General features: G+C 43.0%; 1 protein-coding gene across 1 annotated transcript; it reads left to right on the top strand.

Moving 5' to 3' along the window:
* The first annotated feature begins 1,396 nt into the window (after positions 1-1,396).
* LOC309325737 (phospholipase A and acyltransferase 5-like) lies at positions 1,397-14,421 on the top strand. Its single transcript, XM_081834036.1, has 6 exons — positions 1,397-1,564; positions 5,060-5,201; positions 5,621-5,889; positions 11,988-12,087; positions 13,338-13,606; positions 14,228-14,421. Exons 1-6 carry the CDS (start codon positions 1,556-1,558, stop codon positions 14,276-14,278), a joined length of 840 nt encoding a protein of 279 aa, XP_081690162.1. The 5' UTR covers positions 1,397-1,555; the 3' UTR covers positions 14,279-14,421.
* Positions 14,422-15,983: the final 1,562 nt, after the last annotated feature.

The raw sequence follows: 15,983 nt of genomic DNA, 5'->3' as shown, positions 1-15,983 counted from the left end.
AGATGCATGTTGTATACTTAAAACACACACGCACAAATGGGACTTCTAAAATTGAAGGCGCACAGGAGCCACTGAAACTGAAGAAAGCGTGTCACATACCGGTCCACCCATTTACAGCTTCAAAAATATGGAAATGGTGTTAATGCAACTGAGCTCAAATTAGGTACTTGGCTCCAGAGCTACATTTAAAAAGGTAGAGCGAAATGCTGGTAGTGAGCTATTAATTAGGCCTTATCTGGTTCCGTACTCTTAATTTTGAAATGAATTGTTGGTTGCTTAGCAGCTATTAATAGACCAGTCTGAACAGCACATGATCCTTAATAACAAACACACTTCTTTGAAAATGGATCACAGTGACCCTGAGGAAGCTTCTTTCCACATGGATTTGCTTAGCATTAGAGTCTAACAGAATTTTACGTACAGCAGGTGGGCTGCTATTTTGGCACAATTACAGGGAGCCACAAACACCAGCCATATAGCTGTTCTCCAAGACATCTGAACGTGGCGTTTCTTCATTTTGAAAATAACCAGACTGCCCCATTTGTGGGTGGGAAATGGGAAGGGCCATTTTTTTCAGGTGGGGGTAAAGTCCTTCTCCACACTCCTTAAACTTCTGGAAACAAGATCAGGCAGAGGATCCAAGAGATTCCTGGGAGCTCTTAGGAAGAATTCTAGGGTGTTTAATGCTGTGAATCTTTACCTACAGTCAACCCATATAACTATGCAAGTCCTATATCACAAAATGCCAATAAGTCTCCAGTGACTTCATTGCAATGGAAGCCGAACCTGAGGGCATTCTGAGCCCCTGAACTCCTCAATGCTTGGAGAATTGGGACACACACACACACACACACACAGAGAGAGAGAGAGAGAGAGAGAGAGAGAGAGGGGCAGGCAGGCAGACAAACAAACACACTCGTCGTCAAAGCAGGTACAAGGATCAGAAAGAAGATAGAGATAGCTGCAGCTTCTAGGATGCAGGAATTGTGAAGGGGAAGTCTTCCCATCAACTTATGTCCATGCCAAGGAAAAGCATCACCTGCTTGAGAGGTGGTGAACCTGTGACCCTGCAGACATGGGCCATGGTGATGGGCAATGGAGTCCAACAATATGTAGAGAGCAGCATGTTGGCTACCCCTGCCTCAGACAGAGATTGTGGTGAATGGGTCTTGAAGAGCAGGAAACCATTGCAGAACAGCCAGACCATAAATACAAGGAGCATAGCAGGATGGGAGGACAGGAAAAAAATGATATGGTTATTTTCCTTTTTGTTGTGTAATTGGGTAGAAGTCTTTTCCTTACACTTCTAGAAGTGAAAGGAACCAGGAATGACCTCTAAAATGTTGGGATATTGGTGAGTTGGGCTGGGGGCTCTAGGCCTCTTTGGCATGTGGAAAACTATCCTGGCAAGTGTTGCCAGGAGATGTTATACTGATGACAACTGTTGCCTTGCTAATAACATGTTGTTTTTTAAGGCTATAAAGTGAAAACGAAACTGGAAAAGATGTATAAATATCTGAGGACTGAAAGGAGAGGATGGTGAGAGCAAAACATTATGGCTGAGGTAAGTACCTCTTTGCATTGGGGACATTGGCTATTGATCCCCACACAGTCCAAAATACCTTCCCTTTGATTGTTTTCCCTTTGACTGTTTTTTCAAAGTAAGAGTTGCCACTTGACTTGCTGTCTGCCTTGAACTGCTATCTCTGGCTGCAAGCTAACGTAAGTTGAACACAGTGAGACTATCTTCTGTGTAAGAATGCTTAGGAGTTTTGTCTCTAGCTCAGAGCTTTCCAAACTGTGTGTTGCGACACATTCGTGTGTCGGCTGCAGTGTATAGGTGTTTTCATGAGAATGGTCCCTGTGCTGCTCCCGGGCTTGAAAGGGGTTAGTTTAACCTCTGGTTTGCTAGTCAAACTGAATTACTGTGTCACAAAATGCTGCGTGTATAAAAAGTGTGTCACCAGCAAGAAAAGTTTGGAAAGCTCTGCTTTAGCTCCTTCCCCCTGCCTTGCAAGTCTGACTTACAAAAACTGCAATGAATAATCACAGGGTCCCAAATTCATCTGCTTGTGGGAAGAGAGCGAGGCTCCTTCAAGCCATGGATACTAAGTTTTGGTTTTTTGCAAAAAGAGAGCTTGGAATGAAATCCACGATAATAGCAGCAACTCAGTAAAGCGCTGGGCTCTGTACTGTTTATATGCCTGTTATTTTATGTAAGTTTTCTTGACTTAAATATTTTTATTTAAGTTTGCTTGACTTTCATTTTTATACTTTACTTATTGTGCAAATCTTTGAACTGATTTTTGTTTCTGCCTTTGGCTCGTTTTAAAACCAATAAACATTTCGTCTTTAAAAAGAGTAAACTGCTGGACGCTAGAGCTGGGAAGAAAGGGAAGCAGCTCTCAAGAGCAGGAAAGAGCTAAGAATAGGCGGATTTCCTCAGTGAAGGGGTTTCCATCTGGCCTTGCAGCATCTTGCAGGAGGTCATGTGGTGCTTTTTTCAGACTTAAAGAACATGAGAATAGCCTGCTAGATCAGGCAATGGCCCATCTACCTAGTCCAGCATCTTGTTCTCATAGTGGAGCAGGTGGCGCTGTGGACTAAACCACTGAGCCTCTTCAGCTTGCTGATTGGAAGGTCAGCAGTTCAAATCCCTGTGAGCTCCCATTGGTCTGTCCCAGTTTCTGCCATCCTAGCAGTTCGAAAGCACACCAGCACAAATAGATAAATAGGCATTGCTGCGGGGGGGGGGAGGTAAAAGACGTTTCCATGTGCATTCCTTGCCTGCTCACTTGGCACTCTGGCCCAGCCTTCCTTCACTCAACGCCAGGGCTGCCACAGCTGGAGGAGGGTTGCTGTTGTAGCGGCAGTCTTTTCCTTACACTTCTAGAAGTGAAAAGAACCAGGAATGACCTCTAAAATGTTGGGATATTGGGGAGTTGGGGTGGGGGCTCTAGGCCTCTTTGGCATGTGGAAAACTATCCTGGCAGTGAAAACGCGTTTTCTGCTGTTTTTCTACACTAAGGAGGTGTTGCCAGGAGATGTTATATTGACGTCAACTGTTACCCTGCTGAGAACATTATTTATTTATTTATTTATTTAGTATATAAAGTTAAAACGAAACTGAAAATGAACAAAAATATCTGAGGATTGAAAGGAGGTGAGAGCAGAACATTATGGCCAAGGTAAGAACCCCTTTGAATAGGGGATATTTTCTATCAATCCCCACCCAGTCCAAAATACCTTCTCTTTGATTGTTTTCCCTTTGACTGTTTTTTTCGAAGTAAGAATTGCCCCTTGACTTGCTGTCTGTTATACCCTGCTATCTCTGGCTACAAGCCAACGTGGAGTTTAGGAGCAAAGTGTCATTGAACACAGTGAGACTAACTTCTGTGTAAGGATGCTTAGGATAATTTTGTCTCTAGCTCAGAACTTTCCAAACTGCGTGTTGCGACACATTCGTGTCGGCTGCAGTGTATAGGTGTTTTCACGCGAATGGTCCCTGCACTCCTCCCGGGCTGGAAAAGGGTTAGTTTAACCTTCGGTTTACTAGTGAAACTGAATTACTGTGTCACAAAATGATGCGTGTATAAAAAGTGTGTCACTAGCGTGAAAAGTTTGGAAAGCTCTGCTTTAGCTGCTTTCCCCTGCCTTGCAAGTCTGACTTACAAAAACTGCGATGAATAATAACAGGGTCCAAAGGTTGAAAAATTCATCTACTTGTGGGGTGGGGGAAGAGAGCGAGGCTCCTGCAAGCCATGGATACTAAGTTTCGATTTCTTGCAAAAAGAGAGCTTGGAATGAAATCCACGATAAGAGCAGCAACTCAGTAAAGTGCTGGGCTCTGTACTGTTTATACGCTTGTACCTCCCCAGCTGAGCAGTCGCGATCCAGGTCCTGTTCCCGTGCAAGCAGCAACGCTGCCTAGCGGAGAAGCCCGATCCCACTCCTACTTGCCCACAAGCGGAAGCAGGTGGGGCGGGGACATTCCTTGCCTGCTCGCTTGCCACTCAGGCCCAGCCTTCCCTCACTCAGCGCCAGGGCTGCCACAGCTGGAGGAGGAGGGGGTGGTTGCTGTTGTAGCAGCAGCGGCAGGGCCCAGCCCTGGAGGGCGGCAGGTGCCTCTGCTTGCTTGTTGCCCGCCCGCCTTCCCTCACTAGGAAAACGGAAGTGTGGCACTCAAAATGGAAGTTATACTCAGAATAGAGCACGTTCAACTTCTGAAAAAGGTTCCAAAACCGGAACACTCATTTCCAGGTTTGAAGTATTCAGGTTCCAAGTAGTTCGAGAACTAAGCTGTTCGAAAACTGAGGTGCAACTGTATTTATTTTCCCCAATTTGAACTGTATTTATTCCCCCCCCCCCCCCGGTGGTGAATACACACACAAACAAATAAATGGCCAGAGTTTCCACTTTGGGGGGATTTTTTAAAGCTGGATTCAGCAAAAATCAGCCAGGACATGTGGCAGCCCTAGAATAAGAAAGAACTTTTAAAGAAGACTGGGAAAGATTTGTAAAATATTTGAAAAATCATTACAGACATATTAAATGTTAACAGGATTTCAGCGGTATGAAGTATACTGGAACAAAAAGTGAAAAAGAGAGAAAATGGAAAATATAGAATATGCAGTGGTAGAGGTTTAATAAAATGAACCATGGACGGGGGAGAAGGGAAGTCAGTGGAAAATGTATGGTTTGTATTTTGCCTTAATATTATTGTGCAAATTTGTAAAATTGAAAATGATGGATACAATAAACAAGATAACGATGCCACAGAGTGTGGTCTGGGAGAAATATTTGCCATAAGCTACACAGGTGTAAGAAATCTGTGGTCCTCTAGATGTGGCTGGATTTGAACTCCCATCAACCCTAGCAACTATGGCTAATGTCCTGGGGTTATGGGAGTTGTGGTGCAGCAACATCTGGAAGGCCACAAATTCTCCATCCCTGAGCTACAGTATAACAGAAAAGGCTGCCTCTGTGGCTGTGATCCTATGTATTTGGGAGTGTGTTTCATTGAACCTAATGGGACTTACTTCTGAATAAACTTGCACAGAAGTTTTACGACGTAATGCATTGGCCCACTTACCTCCGGGAGAGACCAAAGCCTGGAGACCAGATTGAGATTTCTCGATTTTTTCCCCAACACTGGGCTATCTACGTAGGCGATGGATATGTGATCCACCTGACTTCTGTAGGTAAGAGCTTCTCATTATTTCCTAGAAAGGGTGGTTTTATGAGAGGGAAGAATATGATAGAGAACATTGGCATATTACCCCTGAAGAAACACAGCCCTTAAGGGGGGGGGGGAGGTTCACCACCACTGGCTTAGGGACTAATTGTTGCTGGAAGTTCTATGTCCTGATACTTGCAATTGTTGTAAGCTAGTTAGAGGACTACATTGTAGCCATGAGATTGCATTCTGGTTGGTTGTGAGTTCTTTTGTGTTTCCTTGGGCAAGATAAGAGTGACTAACAATTTTTTAAAAAATAATAGTATTTGTCAAAACAACAACAACAACTGATGTCTTCTTGAAGACAAAGTTGTTGATGAAATGTAGGGAATCCAGGCCTAATGGTCACTGTTTCTGAGTTTCTTTTCTCTCTCTATTCTTGAGATGGGGGTAGGGGAAGTTTTTTCTCTATTTCTCTGCCTGCCGACACAAAAAAGGCAGTGGTGAAGAAAGAAAAGCTTTCATATGTGGCGGGGATAAGTGACTGGAAGGTCAACAACAAGAAGGACAGAAAATATAAAGCCAGGCCTGTAAACGAAATAATTAGCACTGCAAATGAATATGTTGGGATGGAGATAGACTACAATGTGGCCAAGATGAACTGTGAACATTTTGTCGCCGAACTACGATATGGCCCACCTGACAGTAGACAGGTGTGTAGAATTTATTCACGATTTCGTAGTGGCAATCTGTACTGTGATATTGAAATCTTTCTAAACTCTTGATCCTGGAAAATTAGGTGAGATTAAGAAGCAGTTAATTTACTTTATTTTTATGTAAATATAATAGTTGAGGAAAAGCTGCCAAGTGATAGATGTAAAATACTAATAAAAGCTAATAAAAGACTGAAAAAACCGCACAACTGATTCGGAGCTCATGCCTATGCTACCACTAACGACGCGATCTTTACCTGGAGTATATTGAAGGACTGCAAACCGGAACAGAAAAAAATGGATATCATAACTTTTAAAAATAACTTGCGTTCACACATTCAAATTGTCTGAAGGAACAAATGAAAAGATTAAAAACTCAGAACTCAGGTTTCCAAATTAATGACAGGCTTGTACCCTGATGAAAAACGTTGGGTCTGTATTCTTTTAATATTTTTTAAACTATAGCCACAGAACTCAGATTTTTGCACCAAAGCATGTTCTGTTACAAGGAATTAATTTTTAAAGCATATTTTAAACCCAGAGTTAATTGCCTTGGAATCTGAGAATTTCGAATCTGGCTATTTCCTGTCTCCAAAAGAAACATTTAAAGCAAACTTTCATATCAACTCTGTTGTGAGAAATGAAGGACCACCAGCCATTGTGAATAAAAATGCTTAAATCTCTTATTTTTTGCAGGCAGAAGAACCTTCTTTTCTAAACTGGATAGCAGACAAGATCGGTTTGTAAACACCACTAGTTGGTGTTCAATATATGATAAGACATGTGAACAATCTAAAAGACAGTTGGAGGACAATCCTAGGTTGGCTTCTAACAAGATCCCATTATAAAAGAACAACAGTTATTGAATAAAAACAAAAACATCAAATCAATCAAGAGTTTTCTGTCTTCATCCATTGGTGTGAATTTTGAAGGATGGCTCTGTTTCAGTTTGTGGATTGTTTTGTAAAGTGCAGATTAGTTAAGAATTTGAATGTGAATTGAATCAAATTTCTCCCTGCTGCCTCTAGATGTGGTAGAGGACACTGATCAACGTTGAAGTAAGGTTCAGTTGCCAGTCTGGTCAACTTCTGTACTTGGAATAGAGGATGCCGCCATCTTGTTTCAGGCCACCCTTGACACATACAACATTTTCCTGCAGGCCTCAGTTGTTAAAAATCAATACATGTCTGTATAAAGAATCCCACAACAGTGTAGCTTGTGAATTCATTGGAATGTGGGTTTTCATAGCCCCCTTCAACGGAGGAGAGGAAAGAGTCTTCTTTACTTGTGCATTTAGCTGAAATCTCAGCCCTCAATCCTTCTTCCTTCACCCCAACTTCCCATTTTCTCAATATGTTTTTGCTTCCTGGTTTTGGTTCCCATCTCCCATCTGAGATCAAAAGTGACAGAAGCTCTGGCCAAACCCACAACCCATAGCTATTGCGCTGCTTTCGACTTGATGGGTTACAGATTATTCACATCTGATTTACACCCCCCACTTTTCATGGATGTCAGTGAGGTTTCTGCAAGCATCTTAGTAGCAGTTTTCATAGAGGAATCCAAAGGGAGGGATTGTTTCAATATCTCTTTTGGTGGAAGTCATTTTTCATGGAATGCTTTTCCAGTTCTTTCTTTCTTTCTTTCTTTCTTTCTTTCTTTCTTTCTTTCTTTCTTTCTTTCTCTCTCTCTCTCTCTCTCTCTCTCTCTCTCTCTCTCTCTGTTCTGCCATGGAAAAAAAAAAGCTAGTTAAGAAAAACTCATGAACAACAATACCATAATTAAAAAATAAATGAGAAGGGAAAAAATATATCCAAGACACATCATATTGAAAGAGAATATGCCCTGGTCTTCAAGGATGGCTTTTCAAAGGAGGTGGGCAGGCTGGGAATCCTCATGCATTCATGGTAAGTTAAGCATAGCCCTTTGGCTCCTGGTGTTTGGACTTTGCAAATACAGTCGTACCTTGGCTCCTGAATGCCTTGGGAGTCAAATGTTCCGGTTCCTGAACAGTCAAAACCCAGAAGTGAGTGTTCTAGTTTTCGAATGTTCGTTTGGAAGCTGAATGTCTGACAGGGCTCTCATGGCTTCCAATTAGCTGCAGGAGCTTCCTGCAGCCAATCAGAAGCCATGCTATGGAAGGTGAACGTTTCGGAAGTCTAATGGACTTCCGGAACAGATTCTGTTCGACTTCTGAGGTACGACTGTACTTGGAAATCAAAGTACAGTGATGAAATAAAGACGTCACATTAGCTAAAAACAGATGCATGTTGAATAATAATAATAATAATAATAATAATAATAATAATAATAATAATTTATTATTTATACACCACCCATCTGTCTGAGTTTCCCCAGCTACTCTGGGCAGCTCCCAATCAAATGTTAAAAACAGTACAGCATACACTGTAACACAGTGTGCACAGTACAGCACACACTTTAAAACACACACACACAAATGGGATTTCTAAAATTGAAGGCGCACAGGAGCCATTGAAACTTAAGAAAGAGTTTCACATACCGGTCCACCTATTTACAGCTTCAGAAATATGGAAATGGTGTTAATGCAACTGAGCTCAAATTAGTTACTTGGCTCCAGAGCTACATTTAAAAAGGTAGAGCAAAATGCTGGTAGCGAGCTATTAATTAGGCCTTATCTGGTTCTTAATTTTGAAATGAATTGTTGGTTGCTTAGCAGCTATTAATAGACCAGTCTGAACAGCACATGGTCCTTAATAACAAACACACTTCTTTGAAAGTGGATCGCAGTGACCCTGAGGAAGCTTTTTCCACATGGATTTGCTTAGCATTAGAGTGTAACAGAATTTTACGTGCAGCAGGTGGGCTGCTATTTTGGCACAATTACAGGGAGCCACAAACACCAGCCACATATCCGTTCTCCAAGACATCTGAACATGGCATTTCTTCATTTTGAAAATAACCTGACTGCCCCATTTGCGGGCGGGAAATGGGAAGGGCCATTTTTTCAGGTGGGGGTAAAGTCCTTCTCCATACTTCTTAAACTTCTGGAAACAAGATCAGGCTGAGGATCCAAAAGCTTCTTGGGAGCTCTTCAGAAGATTTCCAGGGTGTTTAATGCTGTGAATCTTTACCTACAGTCAACCCATATAACTATGCAAGTCCTATATCACAAAATGCCAATAGGTCTCCAGTGACTTCATTGCAATGCAAGCAGAACCTGAGGGCATTCTGAGCCCCTGAACTCCTCAATGCTTGGGGAACTGGGACACACACACACACACACACACAGAGAGAGAGAGAGAGGGGGGGCAGGCAGGCAGGCAGACAAACAAACACACTCGTTGTCAAAGCAGGTACAAGGATCAGAAAGAAACTGTCTGGAAGACAGAGATAGCTGCAGCTTCTAGGATGCAGCAATTGTGAAGGGGAAGTCTTCCCAATCAACTCTATGTCCATGCCAAGGAAAAGCATCACCTGCTTGAGAGGTGGTGAACCTGTGACCCTGAAGACATGGGCCATGGTGATGGGCCATGGAGTCCAACAATATGTAGAGAGCAGCATGTTGGCTACCCCTGCCTCAGTCAGAGATTGTGATGAATGGGTCTTGTAGGGCAGGAAACCATCGCAGAAACTGTTGCCTTGCTAATAACATGTTGTTTTTTAAGGCTATAAAATGAAAACGAAACTGGAAAAGATCTATAAATATCTGAGGACTGAAAGGAGAGGACGGTGAGAGCAAGACATAATGGCTCAGGTAAGTACCTCTTTGCATTGGGGACATTGGCTATCGATCCCCACACAGTCCAAAATACCTTCCCTTTGATTGTCTTACCTTTGACTGTTTTTTCAAAGTAAGAGTTGCCACTTGACTTGCTGTTTGCCTTACGCTGCTATCTCTGCTGCAAGCTAACGTACGTTGAACACAGTGAGACTATCTTCTGTGTAAGAATGCTTTGGATAGTTTTGTCTCTAGCTCAGAGCTTTCCAAACTGCGTGTTGTGACACATTCGTGTGTCGGCTGCAGTGTGTCGGTGTTTTCATGAGAATGGTCCCTGCGCTCCTCCCGGGCTGGAAAGGGGTTAGTTTAACCTCCGGTTTGCTAGTCAAACTGAATTACTGTGTCACAAAATGCTGCGTGTATTAAAAGTGTGTCACCAGCATGAAAAGTTTGGAAAGCTCTGCTTTAGCTGCTTTCCCCTGCCTTGCAAGTCTGACTTACAAAAACTGCAATAAATAATCACAGGGTCCCAAATTCATCTGCTTGTGGGAAGAGAGCGAGGCTCCTGCAAGCCATGGATACTAAGTTTTGATTTCTTGCAAAAAGAGAGCTTGGAATGAAATCCACGATAATAGCAGCAACTCAGTAAAGCGCTGGGCTCTGTACTGTTTATATGCCTGTAATTTTATGTAAGTTTTCTGGACTTAAATATTTTTATTTAAGTTTGCTTGACTTTCATTTTTATATTTTACTTTATTGTGCAATATTTGAACTGATTTTCCTTTCTGCCTTTGGCTCGTTATAAAACCAATAAACATTTTGTCTTTAAAAAGAGTAAACTGCTGGACACTAGAGCTGGGAAGAAAGGAAAGCAGCTCTCAAGAGCAGGAAAGAGCTAAGAATAGGCGGATTTCCTCAGTGAAGGGGTTTCCATCTGGCCTTGCAGCATCTTGCAGGAGGTCATGTGGTGCTTTTTTCAGACTTAAAGAACATGAGAATAGCCTGCTAGATCAGGCAATGGCCCATCTACCTAGTCCAGCATCTTGTTCTCATAGTGGAGCAGGTGGCGCTGTGGACTAAACCACTGAGCCTCTTCGGCTTGCTGATTGGAAGGTCAGCGGTTCAAATCCCCGTGAGCTCCCATCTGTCCCAGTTTCTGCCAACCTAGCAGTTCGAAAGCACACCAGCACAAATATAAATAGGCATTGCTGCGGGGGGGTGTGTGTGTGTGTGTCAGGTAAACGGCATTTCCATGTGCATTCCTTGCCTGCTCGCTTGCCACTCAGGCCCTGCCTTCCCTCACTCAGCGCCAGGGCTGCCACAGCTGGAGGAGGGGTGGTTGCTGTTGTGGCAGCAGCGGCAGGACCCAGCCCTGGAGGGCGGCAGGTGCCTCTGCTTGCTTGTCGCCCGCCCCCCTTCCCTCACTAGGAACATGAAAGTGCGACACTCAAAATGGAAGTTATACTCAGAACAGAGCATGTTCGGCTTCTGAAAAAGGTTCCAAAACTGGAACACTCATTTCCGGGTTTGAAATATTCAGGTTCCAAGTAGTACAAGAACTAGGCTGTTCGAAAACTGAGGGACCACTGTATTTATTTTCCCCGATTTGAACTGTATTTATTTCCCCCGATTTGAACTATATTTATTTCCCCTCCCCCCTAGTGGTGAATACACACACACACAAAAAAAAAATACACACGTGGCCAGAGTTTCCACTTTAGGGAGATTTTTTAAAGCTGGATTCAGCAAAAATCAGGCAAGACGTGTGGCAGCCCTAGAATGAGAAAGAACTTTTAAAGAAGACTGGGAAAGATTTGTAGAATATTTGAAAAATCATTACAAACATATTAAAATGTTAACAGGATTTCAGAGGTATGAAGTATACTGGAACAAAAAGTGAAAAAGAGAGAATATGGAAAATATAGAATATGCAGTGGTAAAGGTTTAATAAAATGAACCATGGACGGGAAGAAGGGAAGTCAGTGGGAAATGTATGGTTTGTATTTTGGCTTAATATTATTGTGCAAATTTGTAAAATTGAAAATCATAAGTACAATAAAAAAGATAATGATGCCACAGAGTGAGGTCTGGGATAAATATTTGCCATAAGCTACACAGGTGTAAGAAATCTGTGGTCCTCTAGATGTGGCTGGATTCTAACTCCCATCAACCCTAGCAACTATGGCTAATGTCCTGGGGTTATGGGAGTTGTGGTCCAGCAACATCCGGAAGGCCACAAGTTCTCTCTCCCTAAGCTACAGTATAACAGAAAAGGCTGCCTCTGTGGCTGTGATCCTATGTATTTGGGAGTGTGTTTCATTGAACCTTGTGGGACTTACTTCTGAATAAACTTGCACAGCTGTTTTACGACGCAATACATTGGCCCACTTACCTCTGGGAGAGACCAAAGCCTGGAGACCAGATTGAGATTTATCGATTGGGTTACCAACACTGGGCTATCTACGTAGGCGATGGATATGTGGTCCACCTGACTTCTACAGGTAAGAGCTTCTCATTATTTCCTAGAAAGGTGACTAACAATTTTTAAAAAAATAATAGTACCGTACTTTTCGCACCATAGGACGCACTTTTTCCGTCTTAAAAACTAAGGGGAAAAGTCTGTGTGTCCTATGGAGCGAATGCAGGGGGGAGGCAGGCAGGAAAAGCCCCCAAGAGCCCCACACAAGCTTCACGCGGCTCTTGCGGGCTTTTCCCCAGGAGGGAGAAGGGACTGACACCGCCAGTCAGTCCCTTCTCCCTCCTCTAGAAAAGGCTTGCGCAACCTCTGCAGCCGGGGGGGGGGGGGAGGCTGCGCAAGGCTAAAGAGGAAGCCGGGGCAGCGAGCGCGATCCATCCCATTCGCTGCCCTGGCTAAAGAGGATCTCCGCGATCCACCAGAGGTAGATCTTAACCCTTGCCTCACCAGGAGCTTCTCTGGGCAGGAATTCCCTCAGCTTAAGTGGGGTGGGGGAAGTGTGGCAGGTAGGGGGGTACCTACCTAGACACTGAAGCCAGTGTCTCTCCGATGAAAATTGGGAGTGGGCATTGTGTGAAGTGGCTTGGATCTCCTGCCGCAGAACTGTAGGACTGTATAGAGTTGGGAGGGCCACCCGAGGGTCATCTAGCCCAGCCCCCTCACAATGTAGGAATCACAGCTAAAGAACGCCAGGCAGATGGTCCCCCAACCGTTGCTTAAAAGCCTCCAGTGGTGGAGACCCCCAACACCTTCCGAGGTCATAGAATTGCAGGGTTGGAAGGGAACACCAGGAGTCATCTAGTCCAGCCCCGGTGGACAGCGGGCGCGATCCATCCCGTTGTGCAAGGCTAAAAATGCTGCTTAAGGCTAAAGAGGAAGCCAAGGCAGTGAGCGGGATGGATCGTGCTTGCTGCCTTGTCTTCTTCTTTAGCCGTGCTGGAGAGGTTTAGCTCCTGGCTGGAGAGGTTGCGCGGCTATGGATCCCGCTCGCTGTCTTGGCTTCTTTGCTCTTTGGGGCTAGGGGTGGGGTGGAACCTGGGCCTCCCCCGCAGCCCCGAGAAGCTCTGGGAGAAGCAGACTTTTTTCCCCTTGATTTCCCCCTCTTAAAACTAGGTGCGTCCTGTGGTCCGGTGCGTCCAATAGAGCGAAAAATACAGTATTTGTCAAAACAGCAACAACTGATGTCTTCTTGAAGACAGTGTTGTTGATGAAATGCAGGGAATCCAGGCCTAATGGTCACTGTTTCTGAGTTTCTTTTCTCTCTCTGTTCTTGAGATGGGAGTACAGGAAATTTTTTCTCTGGTTCTCTGCCTGCCGACACAACAAGGGCAATGGTGAAGAAAGAAAAGCTTTCATATGTGGCGGGGATGAGCAGATGGAAGGTCAACAACATGAAGGACAGAAAATATAAAGTCAGGCCTATAAGCGAAATACTTAGCATTGCAAACCAATGTGTTGGGATGGAGATAGACTACGATGTGCTCAAGATGAACTGTGAACATTTTGCCGCCATACTACGATATGGCCAACCTGACAGTGAACAGGTGTGTAGAATTTATTCACGTTTTTGTAGTGGCAATCTGTGCTGTGATACTGAAATTCTTTCTAAACTACTGATCCTGGAAAAATGAGGTGAGATTAAGAAGCAGTTAATTTACTTTATTTTTATGTGGATTTAATTTCCAACCCTGATTTACAAAGATGAGGAGCAGAACTGAACATTTACTTGGAGTATATTGAAGGACTGCAAACCAGAACAGGAAAAAAATAGATATCATAACTTTTAAAAATAACTTGAGTTCACACATTCAAATTGTCTGAAGGGACAAATGAAAATATTAAAAACTCAGAACTCAGGTTTCCAAATTAATGACAGACTTGTAACCTGATGAAAAATGTTGGGTCTGTATTCTTTTAATATTTTTCAAACTATAGCCACAGAACTCAGATTTTTACAGCACAGCATGTTCTTTTATAAGGAATTAATTTCTAAAGTATATTTTAAACCCAGAGTTAATTGCCTTGGAATCTGATAATTTCAAATCTGGCTATTTTTTTCTCCAAAAGAAACATTTAAAGCAAAGTTTTACATCAACTCAGTTGTGAGAAATGAAGGACCATTGGTCGCTGTGAATAAAAATGCTTAAACCTCTTATTTTTTGCAGGCGGAAGTTGTTTCTGTTCTAAGCCGGATACCAGACATGTTCCGTTCGTAAACACCATCAGTTGGTGTTCAATATATGATGAGACATGTGAACAATCTAAAAGACTGTTGGAGGACAATCCTAGGCTGGCTTCTAAGAAGATCCCATTTTAAAAGAACAACAGTTATTGAATAAAAATAAAAACATCAAATCAATCCAGATTTAGGTTTTCTGTCTTCATCCTTTGGTGTGAATTTTGAACGATGGCTCTTTTTAAGTTTGTGCATTGTTTTGTAAAGTGCAGATTAGTTAAGAATTTGAATGTGAATTGAATCAAATTTCTCCCTGCTGCCTCTAGATGTGGTAGAGGACACTGATCAACGTTGAAGTAAGGTTCAGTTGCCAGTCTGGTCAACTTCTGTACTTGGAATGAAGGATGCTGCCATCTTGTTTCAGGCCACCCTTGACACATACAGTACAACGTTTCGCTGCAGGCCTCGCTTGCTAAAAATGAATACGTGCCTGTATAAAGAATCCCACAACAGTGTAGCTTGTGAATTCATTGGCATTTGGGTTTTCATAGCCCCCTTCAATGGAGGAGGGGAAAGAGTCTTCTTTACTTGTGCGTTTAGCTGAAATCTCAGCCCTCAATCCTTCTTCCTTCACCCCAACTTCCCATTTTCTCAATATGTTTTTGCTTCCTGGTTTTGGTTCCCATCTCCCATCTGAGACCAAAAGTGACAGAAGCTCTAGCCAAACCCACAACCCATAGCTAGTGCGCTGATTTTGACTTGATGGGTTACAGATTATTCACATCTGATTTACACCCCCCATTTTTCATGGATGTCAGTGAGGTTTCTGGAAGCATCTTAGTAGCAGTTTTCATAGAGGAATCCAAAGGGAGGGATTGTTTCAATATCTCTTTTGGTGGAAGACGTTTTTCATGGAACGCTTTTCCAGTTCTTTCTTTCTTTCTCTGCTCTGCCATGAATCGAAAAAATCTAGTTAAGAGAAACGACACCATAATTAAAAATTAAAGGAGAAGGGAAAAAAATATATCCAAGAAACATCATTATTAAAAAATATTGAAATAGAATGTGCTCTGGTCTTCAAGGATGGCTTTTCAAAGGGGGTGGGTAGGCTGGGAATCCTCATGCATTCATGGTAGGTTAAGCATAGCCCTTTGGCTCCTGGTGTTTGGACTTCGCAAATACAGCCATACCTTGGCTCCCAAATGCCTTGGAATCAAACGTTCCAGCTCCCAAACAATCGAAAACTGGAAGTGTGTGTTCCCATTTGAAAGCCAAACGTCTGACAGGGCTCTTATGGCTTCCGATTGGCTGCAGGAGCTTCCTGCAGCCAATCAGAAGCCATGCTATGGAAGTCGAACGTTTTAGAAGTCTAATGGACTTCTGGAACGGATTCTGTTCGACTTCCGAGGTACGACTGTACTTGGAAATGTTGTTGATGAAATAAAGACATCCCATTAGCTAAAAACAGATGCATGTTGAATACTTAAAACACACACACACACACAATAGGATTTCTAAAATTGAAGGAGCACAGGAGCCATTGAAACTTAAGAAAGAGTCCACCCATTTACAGCTTCGTAAATATGGTAATGGTGTTAATGCAACTGAGCTCAAATTAGTTACTTGGCTCCAGAGCTACATTTAAAAAGGTAGAGCAAAATGCTGGTAGTGAGCTATTAATTAGGCCTTATCTGGTTCAGTACTCTTAATTTTGAAATGAATTGTTGGTTGCTTAGCAGCTTAAT

Source organism: Podarcis erhardii (assembly GCF_964252035.2).
Source record: "Podarcis erhardii genome assembly, chromosome: 12".
In the NCBI taxonomy this organism is placed as follows: Eukaryota; Metazoa; Chordata; class Lepidosauria; order Squamata; family Lacertidae; genus Podarcis; species Podarcis erhardii.
The sequence above is the reverse complement of the archived record's forward strand: the minus strand, read 5'-3'. Positions and strand labels throughout refer to the sequence as shown.

Excerpts from the sequence above, each read along its gene's own strand:
- LOC309325737 (XM_081834036.1), top strand. Across the intron at positions 5,890-11,987 it reads GCCCACCTGACAGTAGACAG|AGACCAAAGCCTGGAGACCA; the intron begins GTGTGTAGAATT and ends TACCTCTGGGAG. Across the intron at positions 12,088-13,337 it reads GGTCCACCTGACTTCTACAG|ATGGGAGTACAGGAAATTTT; the intron begins GTAAGAGCTTCT and ends TCTGTTCTTGAG.